At 45.8% G+C, this 20,890-nt stretch overlaps 1 protein-coding gene across 1 annotated transcript; it reads left to right on the forward strand.

Moving 5' to 3' along the window:
- The first annotated feature begins 325 nt into the window (after window positions 1-325).
- On the forward strand, window positions 326-20,800 carry HK3 (hexokinase 3). The gene is made up of 17 exons (XM_081184926.1): window positions 326-1,279; window positions 3,184-3,335; window positions 4,686-4,805; window positions 6,556-6,654; window positions 6,756-6,855; window positions 7,265-7,448; window positions 8,908-9,063; window positions 10,032-10,265; window positions 11,033-11,337; window positions 11,864-12,012; window positions 12,197-12,316; window positions 12,961-13,056; window positions 18,040-18,139; window positions 18,542-18,725; window positions 18,812-18,967; window positions 19,771-20,001; window positions 20,449-20,800. Exons 1-17 carry the CDS (start codon window positions 643-645, stop codon window positions 20,570-20,572), a joined length of 3,147 nt encoding a protein of 1,048 aa, XP_081041052.1. The 5' UTR covers window positions 326-642; the 3' UTR covers window positions 20,573-20,800.
- The last annotated feature ends 90 nt before the right edge of the window (window positions 20,801-20,890 follow it).

A 20,890-nucleotide genomic window follows, 5' to 3' on the forward strand; every position in this document is an offset into this window, starting at 1 on the left:
TTTTTCAAAGGTGGGGAAAACAAATGAAAGAAAGAAACGTCTTTCTTCAAGATAAGACCTGAATTAGAAAGTGTGTGAACTCCACAGCTATCTTTTATTTGGAGGTGGGCATTGCTGGGGTCTAGTCACAGCAAGGTTAAAATCCCCTCAGGGGACTCTCCTCCCCAGCCCTCAACTCCAGAGGCTATTTAAAAAAACGGCTTTTCAGTATGAACCATGAAACGGCCTATGCAGACAATTATATGGTCTCCTCTGACCTTTTCATAACTCTGTGGCCCCACATTCCACTCCCCCCCCCCCGCTTCCATTCCACTCTCTCGCTTGAGGAATCTTCCAACTGCCTCCTGCTCCAAGCCTTCCTCTCCTTTCTCTCTCTCCTTTCCTCCTCTGCCACCCTCCCTCCCACTCTGCTTTCTTTCTTCTTCACCTCTCCCTCCTGCACCCTGCCTCGTGTGTCTGTTCATGCCTCGCTCGCGCAGCTTCAAAACTGGCCCACTCACATTCGGCCTCACTCTGCGCCCCACCCTGAGCCGGACTCAACTCCCAGCCCCACATGCTGGCCTGCCTCGCCCCCGCTCTCCCCTTGCGCTTTCCGCCCTTTGCTGACTTGACAGACGAGGGCTTTTTGTGACCGATGACACCATGTCAGACCACGGCCGAGCCAGTCGGAGAGACAGTGACGATGATCTGTGTTCTAAAGTTTCGTTTCTGCTAAATTCCATGTCAGGTCCCAATCCAGCTTCCGAGGACCGTCATAGGTTTTCCTTAGTGGTAAATTCCTCGCTGGATTCCAGCTCGGCCTCCAACACATTTTTTGCTCTTAATTCAGGACCTAGTTCCTTCGACTCCAGACGTAATTCAGGCTTTCCCCCTCTTCCCAAGCAGCGGGACTCTGATGCCAGCGAGTCTTCTTTTTTAGCTGTCGCCTTTTCACAATCACAATCACGTACATCTACACCTACAGCTTCACCTTCACCACAAAGCTCCAGGGAGATGAATTTTGTTCCCAGGTTAAAGAGAAGTTCGTTTGTGGGCACGTCCAGTACTGAGGTCAGGGAAGATCACAAACTGCTTCCCCACCGTGCTCCCTCTAAAAACGCTCCTGTTTCTGACCAGATCCAGAAACATGTACAGGCCTTTCATCTACCCAAGGAGCAGCTTGAACATGTGAGGGATTCTTTGTATTCAGCCATGCAGAGTAGCCTCAAGGAGAAGGTTAAAGATGGCCTCGCTTTACCCATGCTGCCTTCTTACGTTTGTACCTTGACTGATGGCACTGGTAAGTGTGCTTTCTTTTTGGCAGTTTGCCTGAACTGTTGTCTAGACCAGTGTTTCCCAAACTCGGGTCTCCAGTTGTTTTAGGAATACAATTCCCACCATCCAGCTAGCTAGGGATGATGGGAGTTGGAGTCCAAAAACAGCTGGAGACCTAGTCTAGACCCATAGTCTTCAACAATTTCGGACCTAGGACTTACTTTTAACCCAAGCATGCATTTGAGGAGCCCATTTCTTAATTTCCGCCCAATATATCACCCACTGGTGATAGTGCTGCTGTTGTGGTCCACCTTGGATTAGGGGTTCTGAGTGGGTCCTGAGTTGACCCACCAGTTGAAAACCAATGGCTGACTCCAGACTCCTTTACAGCTTGCACTGGGTTGCCAATTTTTTAAACAGCCCATGTAGCTGTACTTTGAATACCATTCCTTTCCACACTTTTGTTCCTGCTCCACATTATTTTCCACAACACCCTGGCTTCCCGATTGCCACATTTGGCTTCAAAACTTCCAAGTACTGGCTTGTGACTCTCTGAGAGTACACAGGGATGCACATTTTTGGGAGGGGGGGGACAAAGAGAAAGATGAAATGCTATTATATCATGCACAGAGCCTTGCGAAGGAGCGATTTTCTGGTTTGTCTAGCATGTGCAAGAATGACCCAGAATCTGGTAATCTGCATATGTCCACAGTTTGCCTGTCTAGCTTGGTGGTAACAATGCTGGTGTTGGCTGAGAGGTGGCCTGCAGAATGATACAGCAGGCAGTCATCTGAGTGAGAATGAAGGGCTTGGGCTCTGCTTTAGGGTTGTGAGGCTTGGTAGGCTAACACATACAACTGCGGTCTTGTTGAGCACAGATTGCCAAGCAGCACCTGCCACTTTTGTACATTTCTTGGACCATTGAGTCAGACCCATTGGTCCATCTAGCTCAGTATTGTCTACATTTTCTGGCAGCAGCTGTCCAGGGCTTCAGACAAGGAACCTACTCTCCCAACCCTACCTCCAAATACCGGGAATTGAACCTGAGACCCCCTGCATGCAACACAGGTGCTTTTCCACTAAGCTATGACCCTTCTTGTTCAGGGGCAGAACTGTGTTGTAGTAGAAGCTCAGTAGAATCCTTAAAAACACATAGATACCCTCTAAAGAACAGCGCTACTACCAGCTCTTTGGGAGGAAAGGTGAGATATAAATAGTAATAATAATCGTAATAATAATGTGTTATGCAGTGACAGCTCCTGCCTTTGCATCAACAGCAGAAACAGCTAGGTTGAAATCACTTCCACAAACTAGCCAAGAATTATAGAGTCATAATTCAACAGAATTATAGAATCATAGAACTGCAGAGTTGGAAGGTACCCTGAGATTCATCTAGTCCAGCCCCCTGCAATGCAGGAATGTGCAGCTGTCCCATACAGGGATCGAACCTGCAACCTTGGTGTTATTAGCACCAGTAACACCGCACTCTAACCAACTGAGCTGGTTTTAGTTTCTAAACCTATGCATGGAGCCTGGTGACTCTGAATTACTATCACCGTTCAGCACCTAGTCACATATGATGATCATGAACCTAAGTGATGATTGGCCTACTGCATTTTGTATTTGTTATTGTGTGCCACTGAAACCCTGGGCAGTTGCTTCCTCTCCCTCATGGAAAATAATCTATCAGTGTTTATTGACTATATAATAATTCACATTCTAATTTAAGATTGTCCATTGATTAGCAGCAAAGCTGGGCTAAACAAACAAACAAACAGTCCTGGTGACAGACACCCCCCCCCTCAGTTCCAGCTCTCTCTCTCTCCCCCCCCCCATAGCAATTTAAAAAGAATTTATATGGCAACCATACGAATGAGACATGGGCAGTCTTGATCGCTATATATCCTAATGTTCACATCTATATTTCAGAGACGGGGGATTTTTTGGGTTTAGAAATGAAGAAGGATCAAGTGAAGATCATGCTCTTGCAACTATCAGATCGCAAGGATGAGCCTGTGGTGATGATGAAGAAAAAGGACTTTCCCATTACTGAGAATATTGTCAACGGCAGTGGGGAGCAGGTATCATTCCTCTGTCTTGAGTTCTTCAGCTTACTTAATTCATTTTGCTTGTTATTATGGGTTGGGTTGGGTTGGGTTGCTGATGTCTTCTGCAGTATGTCTTTGATGGAATAGCAATGCATTAGTGCTGAATTGAAACTGGACAGTCTGCACACCATACCCCTTTGCTAGTTGCTCTGCAGTGCTTCTGCACTGTTACTACATTATTGCCACCTGGGAGGGCACTTTCTTGAGCTATAACATAACAAAAGCAAGACAAACCAAAACTGAAACATTTGTGATATGACGAATTACAGGATGACAATGGAAAGCTATGGGACATGCGCTGATTGGAAATGAAGCAGTATATCCAACCAGTTGCCATCATGAGCACAATAATCATGAATGCACCTTCTGCTCTCCTCACAAGCTTCTTCGTTTTCTTGAATTTAAAATTATTGTATTGATTTTCAGATGTTTTCTTTCTCATACTCCCACTTAGCTGCTCTTTCATCTCACCCTGTCCCTCCTTGATCATTTTACTCTTCTGGCACTCTTCTCTGCCCAATGCCCTGAGAGCACCTTTCCTCCCTGTAGCCTATCAGCCGTTTGACTCCTTAAAATTGACTTACTCATCCTGGGGCCCTTCAGCTGCCATCTTACACACACACAGGAATCAGCCCCACTGAATACAGTGAGGGGCTAACATGTATTCTGATTCCTCTCCTCTATTTTTCCTCCTGCTCTTTCTTATTCTTCCTGCTCTACATCCTTTACCTTATTAATTTCCCCTACAATTTCCCTAACCTTGGCAGTTAACAGTATCTCCTGCATTTAAATGCGGAAAGTAGCTACAAACCGCCCCCCCCCCCATCATATTATGACTGTGATACTGGGTAATGGGCAGATTAACCCTTCTCCCCGCAAATAAATTTTTTCTGAATTAAATTCCCTACCCAAAACAGATATTTGTCCCCATAGGAAAAAGACAGATTTTGCCACGTACACCGGAACCTGCCTTATACTGAGATTCTGGGTGTATCTAGCAAAACCTGTCTTGATGCTGGTTTCAGTTATGCTGCTTAAGCATCGCCAGAGCCATTCCCTTTTAAAAATATTTGTTTCTATCTTGTGTACCGGTACATTTGTTTTTTTAATAATAATAATAATAATAATAATAATAATAATAATAATAATAATAATATAGTGGTAAGAGGTTGATAGAAAACCCTACTGGGTGATTTGGTGAGATCACACTACTGGTGAAATTTCAGGTTCTACACTGCTAGCAAATATTTGCTGTCGTCATTTGTTGGCATCGTGCCCTGAGGCGAGTGGAATGTACTCATAATACCGTGCTTTCTTTTCCAGCTTTTTGAATTCTTTGCAAAATGTGTGGCCACGTTTTTGGACGGACTTAGCCTCAACACCAAAAATTTGCCGCTGTGCTTCTGCTTTCCCTTTCCTTGTGAACATATTGCGCTGAACCAGGTGAATCCTTTGTTGGCCCAGCAGCAGGCAGGACGGGAGACTGGAGATAGGAAGGAAATCCAAACGGAACTTTAAAGCTATGATCTTGTACCCACTTTCCCGACCCACTTCACTCGGCTGGCTGGCATTGAGAACAAGCTTTGTTTGCCAAGGAATGGTCAGGAGTGCACTTTAAGACTCCCCATTTCCCCTTTGCAGTCATGTCTTTATGTGCCCCACACCTGACATAACATGATGTCAAGGGTGCAGCATATGGGCGTGGTTTGGGCAGGGCCGGATTTAGGTTTGATGTGGCCCTAAGCTACTGAAGGTAATGGGGCCCTTTATATGTGATATTTTAGGGAGCAGGCTAGCAGGCGGGGCCCATTGCTTACATGATAGGAGCCAAAATACTGTTGCTGTATGTAGCTTTTATTTTATTTGTTTTTTATCTCATATTTTGGAAATGTATATCTTTTTTCCCCCTTTAATTTTTTTGGGGGGCCCTAAGCTATAGCTTATTTAATTTATACTTAATTCCGGCACTGGGTTTGGGGAAAACTGACTCATGGGCCAGATTGAGTTCCTCACTGCTGTTGTACAGTATCTGGGCAATATGCACCTCTGAAGGGTGCACATTCTTAAAGCCTAGGGGCTGCCACTGAAAAGGTCCTTCTGCTCACCACTTATTCTCAAACCACATTCCATAACAGCAGCATGACTAGAGTCTCCCCTGCAAATATTAATGCTCATGCAGATTGACATTGGAAGAAGCACTCCATCAGATATCTGGGACCCAAGTAATTTAGGGTTTTCTGTGTTAACAGAAGCACATTGAATTGAGCCTGGTAGCACACTGGCTATCACTGCAGATCTTTCAAAACTGATAAAATGTGCATCTGGCCAGTGATACCTGTCAGTAGCAAGGCCGCCACATTCTCCAGCAGTTTCAGCTTCTGGGCCACCTTCAGGGGAAGCCACATGCACAGTACATCGCAGGAGTCCACCTGGGTGGGTGGAAATTACCGGAACACACATTTTCCTTGTCTAGGAAGGACTAGCTGGCAAACAAGCCAGAGCTGAAAATAGGTGCTTCTTGCCACTGAAGCCACCTGGTCCTCCTTTGGTGGTGCTGAGTCCAGGAGCACCTCCAGGCAAAGTACCAGCTCCTTTAGGGAGAGTGCATCCCCATCCAGAACAGGCTGTGTTCCCACATCCAGATGTCAATAACCTGGAAGAAACAGCACCTTGGTCTTGTCTGGATTCATTTTCAATTTATTGGCTCACATCCAGTTCACTGCCAACTCCAAACTGGCCCAGCACCTGTCCTGCCTCTCCAAATTCAAATGGAACAGAGAGATAGAGCTGGGTGTCATCAGCATACTGATTTTGCGCTATTTGTTTTATTCATTTATTTCAGAACTTGCACGCTGCCTCGGAGGGAAAATCCTCCCAAGGCAGCCCACATAAAAAGAATAAAACATAACACAGCTCTTTAGAAAATACACAAACCCATTATCCAAATACAAAACTGGTGGCAGCTGATTAAACCAATATAGAGCTTGTTACTGAATGAATATATAGAGTACATGAATTGTCAAAGTCATTCTCAGATTTGGATTCTTCTACTTTTCAAAGATCACAGGACACATTTTCATGAATAACCCCGTTGGTCCTCTTGCTTGAATACTTTGCTTGTAGGAAGCAGGGCTGGGTTTCTCAGTGGTTTGTTGAAGTTTCTCAGTGGCCTTCCTGCTTGGTTTCCCCTTAGTGTAAGCTGATCAGATGGAGCAAGGATTGCCGGTGGCCAGGTGTGGAGGGGCATGATGTGGCACAACTGCTCCAAACAGCTCTTAACCAGACTTGCAAGGTGAGGACAGCGGCTGCGTCAGCTGTGACTGAAGCATGCATGGGGGGGGGTGTGCTTCTGGTGAGAAAACGAGAGAGTCGCTTTAATCTTTCTCTCTCCAGAACTACCAGATTGAGGTCATTGCTGTAATAAACGACTCTGTGGGAACCTTGTTGAGCTGCCATTCTGAGAAAGAGCCATGTGAGGTTGGGCTGGTGATAGGTAAGCAAAACCTTGCATGGGGCTGGCGACTTGCTAGCAAGCTGTTGAGCTGGAAGGCTTGCGTATGCCTTATAGTAGATGTGGGGGGCAGGGGTGCCAAGAAACTGGCTATTCTCCCTAGATTGGAAGAATCTCAGCATAGTATGTAGCCACATCACAGAGCTAGAAACCAATTCCCTGGTGATTAAGAATTAGGGAGCTGGATTCTAAGCACACATTCTAGGAAGATGTTGCATTTCATCAAAATGGCAGGCCCTAACTATTGTGAGAGTTAGGATACTGGCATATAGATGGACAGTTGCAGGACAGTTGCACTTTCTCATTGCTGTGCGGCTGGAGGCTTTATTAAAATGCTGTTTCTCCTGTTTTGAGCTTCTCTCCCTGTGTCCTGCCTTCCTGCATATGGTAGATGCTGGCACTAACTGCGGTTATGTGGAGGAGTTGCAGCATATAGCAGGCTTGGAGCATGGCGCTGGATGCATGTGTATCAACACCGAATGGAGCTCTTTTGGGCATCTGGGCGAGTTGAATGACATAACGACAGAGTTTGACCTGCAAATGGATAAGCAGTCCATGGACCGAGGCAAAAACAAGTGAGTCACAGTAAAGGAAGTAACAATCTGTTTAAAAAATGAGTCATTGGTTACTGGTGCCCGGGATTCACTGGAATAATCAAGGTTAGTCGTGCTCCGTGTCCAAAAACACATTTTCTGCATAATCAAACTCCAAATTTGTGTTTGCAATTGTTCAGTACCCATCTTTGTTCAGTCACCTGAGGGATGACCTTCACGAAGAGCAGGACAAGGGGAGGGTCACCTTGCTCCTGCATCTCAATCTGACTGTGGCTTTCGATACCATTGACCACCGACTCCATGGAATGGGAATTGGGAGCCCTGTGCTACCTTGGTTCCAGTTCTATTTACAGTACTGGGTCCAGAGAGGAGCACTGGGAGAGTGCTTTTCAGCCCCCTGGTGGTTACACCATGGGGTGCTTCAGGACACAGTTATATCCCCAATGCTATTTAACATTGTCATACATTTGTGGGGTGCCTAGACTCCCCTTCTAATTCCTGGGTGTCAGGCGCTGAATTTAGCATGTTACAATATAAGCCAGGCTGGCTTCCTGATGAAGTAATCGTCTGGAGCAGGCATGTCCAAAGTCCATTTCGGGGGCCTAATCTGGCCTGCTGTGGCAGTTTATACCTTTAAAAAGGTCAACAACTTTGGTTGGCCCTTTGGTCGGCACCCATGGCCCTTCACTTCATCAAATCTGGCCCTCTTTGAAAAAGTTTGGACACCCCTGGAGAGATGGGCCATTGAAAGAGCAAAAGGTGACCCATTAAGAAATCAATCAGCAAAGCTAAGACTGTGCCAGCTGGGAAATGGGTGAAGCCCCCTCCCTCTCAACTCAGAATTAGTTAGAAATACAAAGTCAAGGAAGGCAAGCAGTTGTTGGAGGATTGCAGTTTGCGTGGTGTAGGCTGGAGGAAAAATGGTTGCGTTTGCAAGCTGGAGAAGGTGGGGAGTCAGAGCAATGTGGGTTGACAGATTGAATCTAAGGTGGCAGCCGTGGAAGAAATGGAACCCGCTTGGAGAGTAATGCTCGAAGCCCTTCCATCCCAGGTTCAGGTTGCATATATATATGTAAACAAGCCATATATCATAAAGAAAACACCATCTCTGCTGTGCCTTGTTGTCTGAAAGGAAACAGAGACCCTGATCAGCAAACTTGGTACCTTTGGAATCGTGCTCTGCTCAGAGATTAGGGTGACATGAAGCCGCTGGGAATGGTCATTCCTGTATAAGTCCTGAATGAATGCTGACATTGTGTAACCTTATGTGAACTTTGTGCAGTCAGCATGAATACCCTATAGAACAGGTGGTCTACAAACAAGCAACCTATGATATTGTCTGTCTTAGCAGCAAATGTTGTAAGAAATGGCCAAGACTTCTCCTATAGACAGGGTGACTTGACCAGTTATCTGCCAGCCACCCTTTCACTTCAATTCCTTCTCTTTCTGCACTGATTTTCTTCTTTCTTCTCACTGGCAGGTTTGAGAAGTTGGTCAGTAGCATACATCTGTGTGATACTATCCGTGTTACTTTGGCTACTTTGGCTGAGAAAGGTGATATCTTCAGCGGTGTCCTAACTCCCACCCTGCTTACCAAGGGAAAAATGGAGCTCCAAGATGTTGTGGACATCATAGAGTAAGTGAGTTCCTCAAACGCGTCTTGGGAGACCTGGTCAACCTGATATCCTCAGTAGCAGCAGAGTGAGTCTTGGCATGCCTTGTTAGCTTAGCCCTAGAAAAACAGCCAAGAGGAATGGACCCACATAAATAATTACATCTGTAGCCCATAAAAAACAACAACACTGAAGCAGGTGAATGAATGAATGATTGAATCAACTTGAACATTTAAATACACCGTAGGATGACCCAGAGATACACTGCCAGAGATATTTTTTCAAGTAAGATGTCTTAAAAGAAGAAGGTTTTAAAGAAAAGTGTCTATAGTGGGCCATTCATTAAGTATATCTCTCATCAGGTAGGAAGAGGGAATAGCAAAGGTGTCACAAGGCTAAGAATCAGAACTGGTAAATGTGACATGTCACTGTTTGTTCCCCCAGTACAATCATTTAATACTCTGCGTTATTCAGCAGCAACAGATGCATTCCCATGCTGCCTGCCCCCTTCTGCATACAAAACAAGGGCTATACTACTGAGCTATGGCCCTTGTGGTATTATTTTATTTGTAAACAATTTTTATAATGCTTTTGGGCTGTAAGAAGGGCCTGTACAGCAGTGCAGATAAAAGAAGAAAACAAAACGAAGCATAATCAAGTAACAGACGTTAAAAACAAAACCTTAAATATCAACGAGATGTTAACAACGTCCACTTTCTGAAATATTTATCTTGTTACAGTTCTTGTGTCCGTCTCTAAAAAGTCAGCATGGGTAGAAACAAAACTAAACACACACACACACACACACACACACACACACACACACACACACAGACACACACGTGCTAGTTCATTATAGATGGAGAGCTCAGTGATTTCAATTTGGAATCAATATTATTCTTTGCTGAGATCAATTAACAGTTAACCAGAGTCTCCCTCATGCCTCTTGCTGCTGCCACCCTGCTTTAACTCATGTATGCTTTAACTGCAGTGAAAAAGTTGGCCTGGCCAATACCAAGAACTTCCTTGTCCGCCTGGGAATGGTGGCAAGCAACCAAGACTGTTTCAACGTGCAGCAAATATGCCAAGCGGTCTATGTCCGTTCTGCCAAGCTCTGTGCTGCTGGACTGGCTGGCGTTCTTACTCATATCCGGATCAGTCAAGGGCTGCCACACCTGAAAATCACTGTGGCTGTGGACGGGGACATGTACAAGAGCCGACCACAGTAAGGAGTTGTACCAGGCATATAAATATTTGTTCGTGTCGTGAGTAGCCAGTGCGATAACCTCCAGATATGGTTGGACTATAATGGCCATCAGCATGGTCGATGATCAAGGATGATGGGAACTGTAGCTCAGCTACATCTGTAGAGCATCATATTGGCTGCCCCTCATCTAAATCAAAACCAAGAAACCCACCAATCCCACTTTCCTATGGACCACTGGACTAACCATCATATTTTCCCTGGCTTCCTTTCATGAGCAGGTTATTGGAACAAGTTTTCTCCTGGACTGAAATCACTGGCCAAGAAAGCATTTCTTCCAGTGTCTTCTTCCAGATATACAAATATTTTCCTTCAACCCAGAGAACCATTAAGTCAGCTTAGCTATTCATTGTTGCCAGAAACTCAGTAGGCAGCATACTTTATCCTCTCTCTTGCCATAACAGCTCCTTCCAGGACAGTAACCCATCTATACTACTCAGATAAATGGATCCATCCATCCATCTGAATCTCTCAAAATGGTTACTGGGGTTTCCCAGGCTAGGGGGTCTGTTACATGTCCAAAGTTAGGAGGCTGTTAACTTCAGGGAGTTCAGCCATTTTAGAAAATGTGGATAATGTAAACAGACCCAAAGACTCATTCATCCAGCAAATTTTCACATTCCTTTTGGAGCAAAAGCATAGTAAGCTAGGGGACAGGTGCAGAAAGGCCAGAAAGGTTACTTCCAGTCACCCTGCTTCAAGGTCTCTGACATTTCCTCTCCCTCCAGGTATGGTCAGATATTGCAAGAAACGTTGAAATCACTGGCTCCTGATTGCACTGTCACCTTTGCCACATCAGAACATGGCGGTGTTTTTGGGGCTGCCAGGGTAGCAGCTGCGACATTGAGGCTCAAACACCAACAGGAAGGAGTAGCCCAGGTCCTGGCGCCTTTCCGACTTTCTATGTCCGACATGGACACACTGCGGACCATGATGAGACAGGAAATGGAGAGGGGTCTGTCAAAGGAGACACACAGTACAGCCACCGTCCGCATGTTGCCCACTTACGTCCGCCATTTGCCTGACGGCAGCGGTGAGAGCCAGAGAACAACCTCTTGGGAATGGCCTTTCTCTTGGGAGGGAAGAGCTTTGAAGAGCTCAAGGGGGCTTTTAAAAAAAGTCTCAGGGAAGTTGTGTTTGGTCCAGAGAAAACCTTCCGAGTTTGGGGGGGCCCCAAATCTTTTAATTGATATGGGGCTGTTGTTATTGTTACTTACGTTCATCTCACTGAGAAGGGTGCAGCATAACCACTGCTAGTAACAACAGGAGTCTCCAACCTTTTCAGATCCTGCACCCGCCTATAGCACAAATATGCATTTTCTTTTATTAGCAAATATTGGTATGGTGCCAGTGGGTCTCGACCCCTCAGTTGACAACCAATATTCTAGAGGGCTGGTGAGATGCTTTCCCAAGGCTTTATAGTTTAAGTTGCCAGCACTGGTGGGAATGATGTTGGCCTCAGGCAAAGAAGCCAAAGAAGGAGACCCTTGCAGTGACTGTGTTGGGTTGTAGTTGAGAGTCTATGTCACTCAAGCTCTTGTCCCTTATACATTTTGTAGAGAGAGGGGAGTTCCTTGCATTGGATCTGGGCGGAACCAATTTCCGAGTGCTTATGGTGCAGGTGAAAAGCAAAGAAGAGGGTGGTGTACACATGGTCTCTGAGTCTTACACAATTCCACCCGAAGTGGCCCAGAGTAATGCAATAGAGGTAGGTGCAAGAAAGGGGAAGATATGGCTGGGTTGAACTGGCCTCTATTACAGACTGGCTGGGTCTTACTTAAATCTGTGACACTGGCAACTGTGGGGATGGGCAATACGGTTAGTGATGGTGTTTCCTCTCCAAAGTTGTCTTTACCTCATAAGGCCTTATGCTTTCTCCCATTTTCCTGCAGCTCTTTGATCACATTGTTCAATGCATTAATGATTTCCATAGCAAGCATAGCATTGTGGGACGAACACTACCACTGGGCTTCACTTTTTCGTTTCCCTGCAGTCAAACGAACCTGGACAAGGTATGAAGCACCTATGGAAGTGATCTGCTGCTCATGTGGTGATGCTGGGAATTAGGACTTTGCTGCCTCCCTTACCTGGGTTAGCCAGTGGAGATGGGAAGGGGGAGAAATGGGGTTGAACTACCTTGTGTTCCCCAAGATAGAAAGAGAAAAATTTCCAAACGCTATGAGAACAACATAGCTTTCAAACCATTTACAAATAACTTGAAATGAAAGCTCAGCTTGTAGGATTTCTAAATTGTGAAATTCAGCTGTCCATTGCGGAAAAACCCTGTTGAACCCCCACTAGTTAGGCATCTCTCTCTAATAGATCCAGTCTCTGTCCTAGTGTGTATGCTACAATTCTGTGGAAGCGCAGAAAAGCTGCACAATTTGGCACTGGCAAGTTTCTAGCCCATATTGTTGCAAGGATAAACTTGAGATTGGGTGAGCAATGCCTAAAGAAAACTCAGAAACTAGAGGACCTGCAGAACTTTTGCAGAGGCAGGTCCCTGCATTATCTGCATGTCTCCTACTGCCATCTCTCTGTTGCAGCTTAGCTACAGTAGAATCATCCATGAACATGTGAAGTGCAAGCAGCTCAGAGAAAGCAGTCCAGTTGCACCTACATGTTTATCACAATTCCTTGTTTCTCTGTTTCACAGGGCATCTTGCTGAGATGGACCAAGGGGTTCAGTGCCACAGGCTGTGTGGGAGAAGATGTCGTGCAGTTGCTAAGAGAGGCTGTAAAGCGTCAAACGGTATGTGTGGGATATGGGGCACGAGCTCTGGATAGATTTGCCAGAGATTATAGCTTGGGCTGGACTATTCAGACTTGTATGGGACGCGGGTGGCACTGTGGGTAAAACCTCAGCGCCTAGGACTTGCTGATCGCATGATCGGCGGTTCGAATCCCCGCAGCGGGGTGAGCTCCCGTCGTTCGGTCCCAGCTCCTGCCCACCTAGCAGTTCGAAAGCACCCCTAAGTGCAAGTAGATAAATAGGTACCGCTTTATAGCGGGAAGGCAAACGGCGTTTCCGTGCGCTGCGCTGGTGCTGGCTCGCCAGAGCAGCTTCGTCACGCTGGCCACGTGACCTGGAAGTGTCTTCGGACAGCGCTGGCTCCCGCCCTCTTAAGCGAGATGAGCACGCAACCCCAGAGTCGGACACGACTGGCCCGTACGGGCAGGGGCACCTTTACCTTTACCTTTACCTTTATTTAGACTTAATCTGATTTATCAAAATGAAAGGCTTTTAAATTATCACAAAACCTGCTGGTTTAAAATCAGAGTTAAGACTATCTCACCTTGGCTCAAGCTCCACAAAGCCAGAAAACTGGAAGCTGAGGCTAATGCTTTAACAGATGTGCCCCATAATCAGCAAAGTTGTTGTTCAAGGACACAAGTTGCACTTGTGTACAACTCACCCCTAAGTACCCACACTTCTCCTTGGTCTTTCAAGCCCAAATCCTGATGGGGAGGAGGGTTTTTAAAATTCTATTTTAAAATCATTTATCAAAAATTATACACCAGTTCAAAGTAGTAAAATCTCTAAGCAATTTACAAGAAAATTGTCGCTACAATAAGGGCATATCCACACTTACCGTTCCTCTGCTCTTTCCAGGCATGGCCCACACTTTAATGCTCTATGTTCAAGCATCCTCCCCCCCCCTTTTTTTTTTTGCTCCAGTGCCTTCCCCATGAAAACCCATCTTTTAGAGTTCAATAAGAGCACATAGCAATCTACAGGAAACCCAAACTGACATTTGCTCTGTTTGAGTGCTATAGAGCGGGTTTTCATTGGAAAATCTCCAGGGCAGACAACAACAATGCTCAGACACAGAGCTTTTATGCCTGGACCAGTGCCTGGAAAGGGTTAAGCACCGTCTTCCAACACACCACTTTGCTTCAGATTGCACCCTCCCAACACCAGTTTGTAATAGAAAAGATGTGTGGGCTAAGATTTGTAAGCTCAATTGTCTAATGATGTTCTATATAAGTCCCTGTTGGAGGCTCTTTTATTTTTTTGTGTGAAAGAGGCACTGCCCTACAAATTCACTGAAATAACATGAAATGAATGAAAACAATTCATTCCTACTCAGAATCAGTGCATTCACCTCCTCCACACTGCCAAAATGCAGCTTTTATTGTTGCCTCTTTAAAATCTATGAAACAGGTGGATTATTTTCAAAACTACTTCAGAGAGACTTTGGTTCAGCAGTTGCAGTCCTTCCAACTCAAGTGTCCAATGCTGTCTTTTGTTTAATGCAACTTATAATATGAATAAGATGTGTGCAGCAATATGCTTGATCATGTGCCCCCTTGATCCCTCTTCCTCTTGGTTTATTAAATCTACTATCAGGAACTCAAGGCGGCTTACAGATAAAATAAGAACAGCTTAAAACATAGAAAATAACTGCCTCCCATCATTAAAAAAAACAAAACAAAACCCCAATTAATTAAAAGTAGTCAGTTTCTTAAAGCCTGTTGGAATAGGATCTTCACTTCCTAGTAGGACAGCAAGGAGAGAGCTAGTCTAACTTCTCTAGTGAGGGAGCTCCAAAGTCTGGGAGCAGCCACCAAGAAGGCCTTCTCCTGCATCCCTACCACGCATGCCTGTGAGGGTGGTGGGACCAAGAAAAGGGCCTCCCCCAAAGCTCTCATAACCTGGGCAGGTTCATCTGAGGGAATATAGTCTTTCAGATAGCTTGGGCCTAGGTTGTATGCCATAATACTTCATTGCACAACGGGGGGGGGGGGGTGGTCCTTGCTATCTTGAACTGCCAGTAGTACTGTCACTCCTAAAAACGCCAGCTCTAGTTCTGTTCCACTGATCTGAAGGGATGAGGCCACGGGAAAATAACCTGTGACCTAATCACAATGACATTTAGGCAATTTACTGGCTAATTCACACTCACAAAAACATCCCCAGCTCTCTAACATCTGTCTCCTGGCCCCTAGACCTTGGCAAAAACTAGCCGTTCTGGACCCATGGGAACATCTGGACATCTGAAAAGCTCATAGACAACAGCACAAAATGGCTGCCAGAGCCGGACCTGTCCAGTCACAAAACAAGGGACACCCTCTAATCAGTTCCAGCTTAATTAACTCTCGATGCATTCATTTCCCCTCTGCCAGCACTCTGACCACTTCCACCTGCATATAGACAAGTATTCCCTTTCTGTCCCAGAGATAGCGGCTGTGATGATATATCCCTGTGAAATGCATTCTTTGTTTTCACCCAGTCCAATAGCCCAACCGCCACCCCACATCTCCGTTTTGGACAGTAGCCTTCTTAAACACATGGCCACTGTTGCTATCTCGAGACATGATCTATCTCCCTGGGTCATAGAATCATAGAATCATAGAGTTGGAAGAGACCACAAGGGCCATCGAGTCCAACCCCCTGCCAAGCAGGAAACACCATCAGAGCACTCCTGACATATGGTTGTCAAGCCTCTGCTTAAAGACCTCCAAAAGAGGAGACTCCACCACACTCCTTGGCAGCAAATTCCACTGTTGAACAGCTCTTACTGTCAGGAAGTTCTTCCTAATGTTTAGGTGGAATCTTCTTTCTTGTAGTTTGGATCCATTGCTCCGTGTCCGCTTCTCTGAAGCAGCAGAAAACAACCTTTCTCCCTCCTCTATATGACATCCTTTTATATATTTGAACATGGCTATCATATCACCCCTTAACCTCCTCTTCTCCAGGCTAAACATGCCCAGCTCCCTTAGCCGTTCCTCATAAGGCATCGTTTCCAGGCCTTGACCATTTTGGTTGCCCACCTCTGGACACGTTCCAGTTTGTCAGTGTCCTTCTTGAACTGTGGTGCCCAGAACTGGACACAGTACTCCAGGTGAGGTCTGACCAGAGCAGAATACAGTGGCACTATTACTTCCCTTGATCTAGATGCTATACTCCTATTGATGCAGCCCAGAATTGCATTGGCTTTTTTAGCTGCCGCGTCACACTGTTGGCTCATGTCAAGTTTGTGGTCAACCAAGACTCCTAGATCCTTTTCACATGTACTGCTCTCAAGCCAGGTGTCACCCATCTTGTATTTGTGCCTCTCGGATTTTTTTGCCTCTCATTTTTTTGGGGGGGGGGTCACTGTGAGGTTAAATAATGGAAGAGAACCACTGCCGTCTTCTTCTTCGTAATCCTCCTGGGCGGGTTCACTGTGGGGCAGGGTGTGTGGGAGCGGGTTCGGTATAGGGTGGGTTTCAGTGTGAGGTGGTGTGTATGTGACCGGGGGGGGGGGTTGAGGGGGGTTCAGTGCAAGGGGTGAGGTGTGTCTTGGGTTTTTGTGTTGGGTGGAGTGTGTGGCAAGCTTAGGGCAGAATATGTACAAGGGGCCTTGGGTGTGGTTCATTTGGGCATTTGGCGGCTTGCAGCATGGGGTGGGGGCAGAGGTTTTCAGCGCAGGGTATATGTGTGGTTATGGGGTGTAGTCTCTTCTAGTAGTTTGGTTAAACACAAGGCATGCATCTCACTGGTATGAATTGCTAATCCACTCCCCCCATGACCTACTTTATAGGGTCATTGTGGTATTAAATACTGGAAGAGAATAACCACTCTCAGTAGTTTTTGTGAAAATTAGGAAGAATATATATTATATGCTTTCTTAACTGGGGGAAAGGGGGCCAAAGTGTCAGTTTCCAATCCTTTAAACTTGCTGTATGCTGGCAATTTTTATCAGATTGATGTGGAAGTTGGCACTTTTGTATACCTCATCAGGCAAATCAGGTAGGCCAGCTTTGAAGTTATTAGTCAAACAGATACCATTTTTATTAAGCTATAGAATTTTGAAGCTTATAATGATAGAACCTCTTTTTTTTATTCACCTTAGCTCTAGGTACCAACCATGCATATACTATACATATACTGTAGGTACTAACCATGCATATCCATGCAAGGCAGGCCTGGCACCTGTTTTTCTTAGGGAAATCCATCTTCAAAAGGGTGTGATTTTGGAGAGGAGGAATGGGTGCTTAATCGCATTCTTGCCTCTTAATTCTCTGCTCCAAATGCCTCCCTCACCAAATCTGGGTTTGCCTTATGTGGAACTCTGGGATGAATGACTTTGCAGGCAACTATTTGAAGCAGAGAAGCCGCAGGCAAATGGTCAAGCATGCCTCCAGACATTTGCTTTCCCCAGTCCCAAGGAAAAGCAGCCATCTCATATGTATTTCCCTTGCATACGTTTGATGCATACCTCTAGTCTAACAACAGCTTTCCCAGGTGAGCGAGTGAGAGCGTGCATCAGGTAGAAAAGGGCCTCGCCTCTGTTCCTTGTCAGACCTGGGAAATGGGGTATGTGTCTGGCAAAGTTCACTCAGTTTGGATATGGCGTAAGAAGCCCCTCACGACTCTGAGGCGAACCAACTTGTATGTCAAGCAGGCCCGAGAAGTTTGTGTTGCGTGTTCAAGGCATTATGGTGCTCCATATTCTCAGTCCCCACCACCACCCCTAGGTCTACTCTGTGATCACTTGCTAGGTAGCCCACTGAGAAAGTGGAAGGCGTAACAGCAACCATTTGTCCCGATGGCAGTGACAGAGCTTGAGAGCTCCCTTCAGGTTGATGCCCCCAGGGGCCTTCAGAAGGGGGGGGGGCGGGGAGAGGGGGCCTATTTCCCAAGCGACAGGGCCTATGGGTCTCTGCTGGTTACTGTGGTGATAGGGAATCGTGTTGCCTGGTAACACATCTTGCTGCTCTCTGTCTCTCCCTCCCTTTCTCTTCCCAGAACATTGATATAGATGTGGTTGCCATAGTGAATGACACTGTAGGAACCATGATGGCATGTGCCTATGTGGACCCCAACTGTGAGATTGGCCTCATCGTCGGTAAGATGGTTGCGGCAGCATTATTTTAATTATTATTTTCTAGAAATGTATACTGCTCTGCCCTTTGATAAAATTCCTAGGGTGGTTGGGAATAGGTGAGTGGGATCTGTCTTTTAAGGGCAAGGGGATTATACATTTCTAAGGAAATATATTTCCAATGGCAGATGCCCTCCTCCACTCTTCTTCTTGAAACTATTACCTTCTTTGGGGGATCTATAACCAGAATCTGGGTTGCTCCCTGACAGGTAAAACTTTCTCTGTAATTTTGACATTTGGAATGGACCGCCAAGTGGGCTGATGATTCTTCCTCCAGGCTTGATCCCAATACTTTCCTTGCTCAGAGCAGGGAGAAATATGACAGTCCATTTTCATCAGTGATTCATTTCCATCCCTTTCTCTCAGGTACGGGTACCAATGCCTGCTACATGGAGGAGATGAGGAATGTGGGCACTGTGGAGGGGGACGAGGGCAGAATGTGTATCAATATGGAATGGGGGGCCTTTGGAGACAATGGCTGCCTCGAGCACTACATAACACAGTTTGATGAGAAAGTGGATGCAGAATCCATCAATGCTGGCCAGCAAAGGTGAGTCTGGATACCTGAGAGTGATCTGGGGTGATGGCTGCCTCCAGGGTCTCCTTGTGTGACACTCATTTCCATCTCCCCTAAAGGTATGAAAAGCTCATCAGTGGCATGTACTTGGGCGAGATTGTGCGCTATGTTCTGCTGGAGCTAACAATGCGCAAGGTCATCTTCAGGGGTCGCCCATCAGAAGTACTCAAGACCAAAAACATCTTCCCCACCAAATTCCTAACAAATGTTGAGGAGTAAGTGTGTATCCGTAACATTCTCATTTCATGTAGAATTTAGGTTTGGTGCAGAAATCAAATTCCTGAGGCTACTTTTGGTCTTTACCTGTAAAAGACTTGATTGTTCAAGGTGTCTCTAAGTCCTACTTGGTTATCTGTCCACCCCTCATTCTTAACTTCACCTTACCTAGTCTTGGATCACCTTCTGACAAGCAAGTACCCCTTGTCCCAGATTATATTGCAAGCCTGCATACTTAAATGATTTTATGGAAAGCAAGCCAATTTTTAGATATTGTATTTATTTCAATAATACATTCTGAGCACCAAGCTTTAGTCTTGCTGATGCAGAATTCTCAGTAATTTGGCATTGCCTGGATTCCCCTCCCCCCCCCTTTTGGAATGTGAAAACCTTCATGATCTGCCGCATGAACCCTTTGGGGAACAATGGGTTCTTTCAGGATGAATGTGGTTGCTTCCAGACCACCTGTTTATACAGCATCCATAATGATTTGTTTGCACAAAGTTTGTGGGGAGGTTAGATCCGTTTTTATTCGTGGGGAAGTTATACAACATTGCACCAGACAATCTCCCACTTTCCATATTGCAAAAACAAAACTGATTTGGGATTGAAGCTGGTTTGTTGTGCAAGAACGCCAAATCAAGTTAAATTGTGCAGCCTGAATTTGCCAGTTTGTGATTGAATCCCACCTGCAAATATTGAGAGACTAGAAATGCTTAGCTTCTAAGAGGGCAACAGCTCTTGCTGAATATAATAGGTGCCTCAAGCAGTTCCACCGCTGATTATAATGTTCTGTAAGCAGCACTCCTGGTCACCATTATGTGTGTAACATTCTGGAAGAATATGGGTTGAGTGTATCTACGGAGGATGCCTTGGTGGTAAAGGATGTGTGCCGTGCCGTGTCGTCACGTGCCGCAAAGATGTGCGCAGTGGGAATATCTGCAGTTGTGGAGAAGATTCGAGAGAACCGTCATGCGTCAAAGCTGGATATAACAGTTGGTGTGGATGGAACACTCTACAAGATGCATCCTTAGTGAGTCAGTTTTGCTTCATTAAAATGCGGGGCAAGCAAGGCCTCAACCCAACAGAGTGCAAATAGGGGAATGGAAACTTCAGTTGCCCATTCGATGGCAAGACTAGGTTGGGCAGAGATGACAACAATTGCGTTTTGATGCATGGGGAGAAACTCGGCCATTACTGATCCATGCTAGGCTGGAGGACCTTGGGAGACACAGTGCATGGTAAAGGTGGTTCTTCCTAAGCTGCGGTATGGCTGTATGGGTAGTACCTGGTTTTCTTTGGAGTATGGGGTTCTGCAGCACCTGCCTAGAAAAGTTGAATGCTGCCCCTGTTTTGGGTTAGGGAAAGAGGGGAAAGCTGCAATAACGTATGTCCAAGAACCATGTAACCAGGGGAGGGTGTGATGCTGGCTGAACATTGCTTTCTCTTGCTCATGGACATGCTCCCTTTCTGTTCTCAGCTTTGCAACAAAGCTTCATAAGACGACGGCTCTGATAGCTCCAAACTGCAACGTCAAGTTCTTGCTGTCAGAGGATGGTTCAGGGAAGGGGGCTGCACTGATTGCTGCTGTGGCCCATAAATAACCAAACCATCCACTTGACTTGAATAAAAATGTCCCAGTAACCAGGACACCAAGCCATTCTCTACAATGTTCAGACCTTGACCCACAGCAATGTGTTCCACCCTCCTCTGTGGCCAAACTGCAGGAAAGGCAAGTTGTGTCAGCAGCGGTGTTCCATCTTTATAACTCTCTTTACCATCTCTGATTCATGTTCAAGCGAGGAAAACAATAAAACAAATTCCTGCTGCCACTTGGGTTTCCAAGTTATATATATTTTTTCCCAACAAGCCAAGACCAAAGATAACACAGACCGAGAGTGCTAAAATGGAGGTGCCTTCTT

The sequence above is a fragment of the Podarcis bocagei genome, assembly GCF_964188305.1.
Source record: "Podarcis bocagei genome assembly, chromosome: 2".
Taxonomy (NCBI): Eukaryota; Metazoa; Chordata; class Lepidosauria; order Squamata; family Lacertidae; genus Podarcis; species Podarcis bocagei.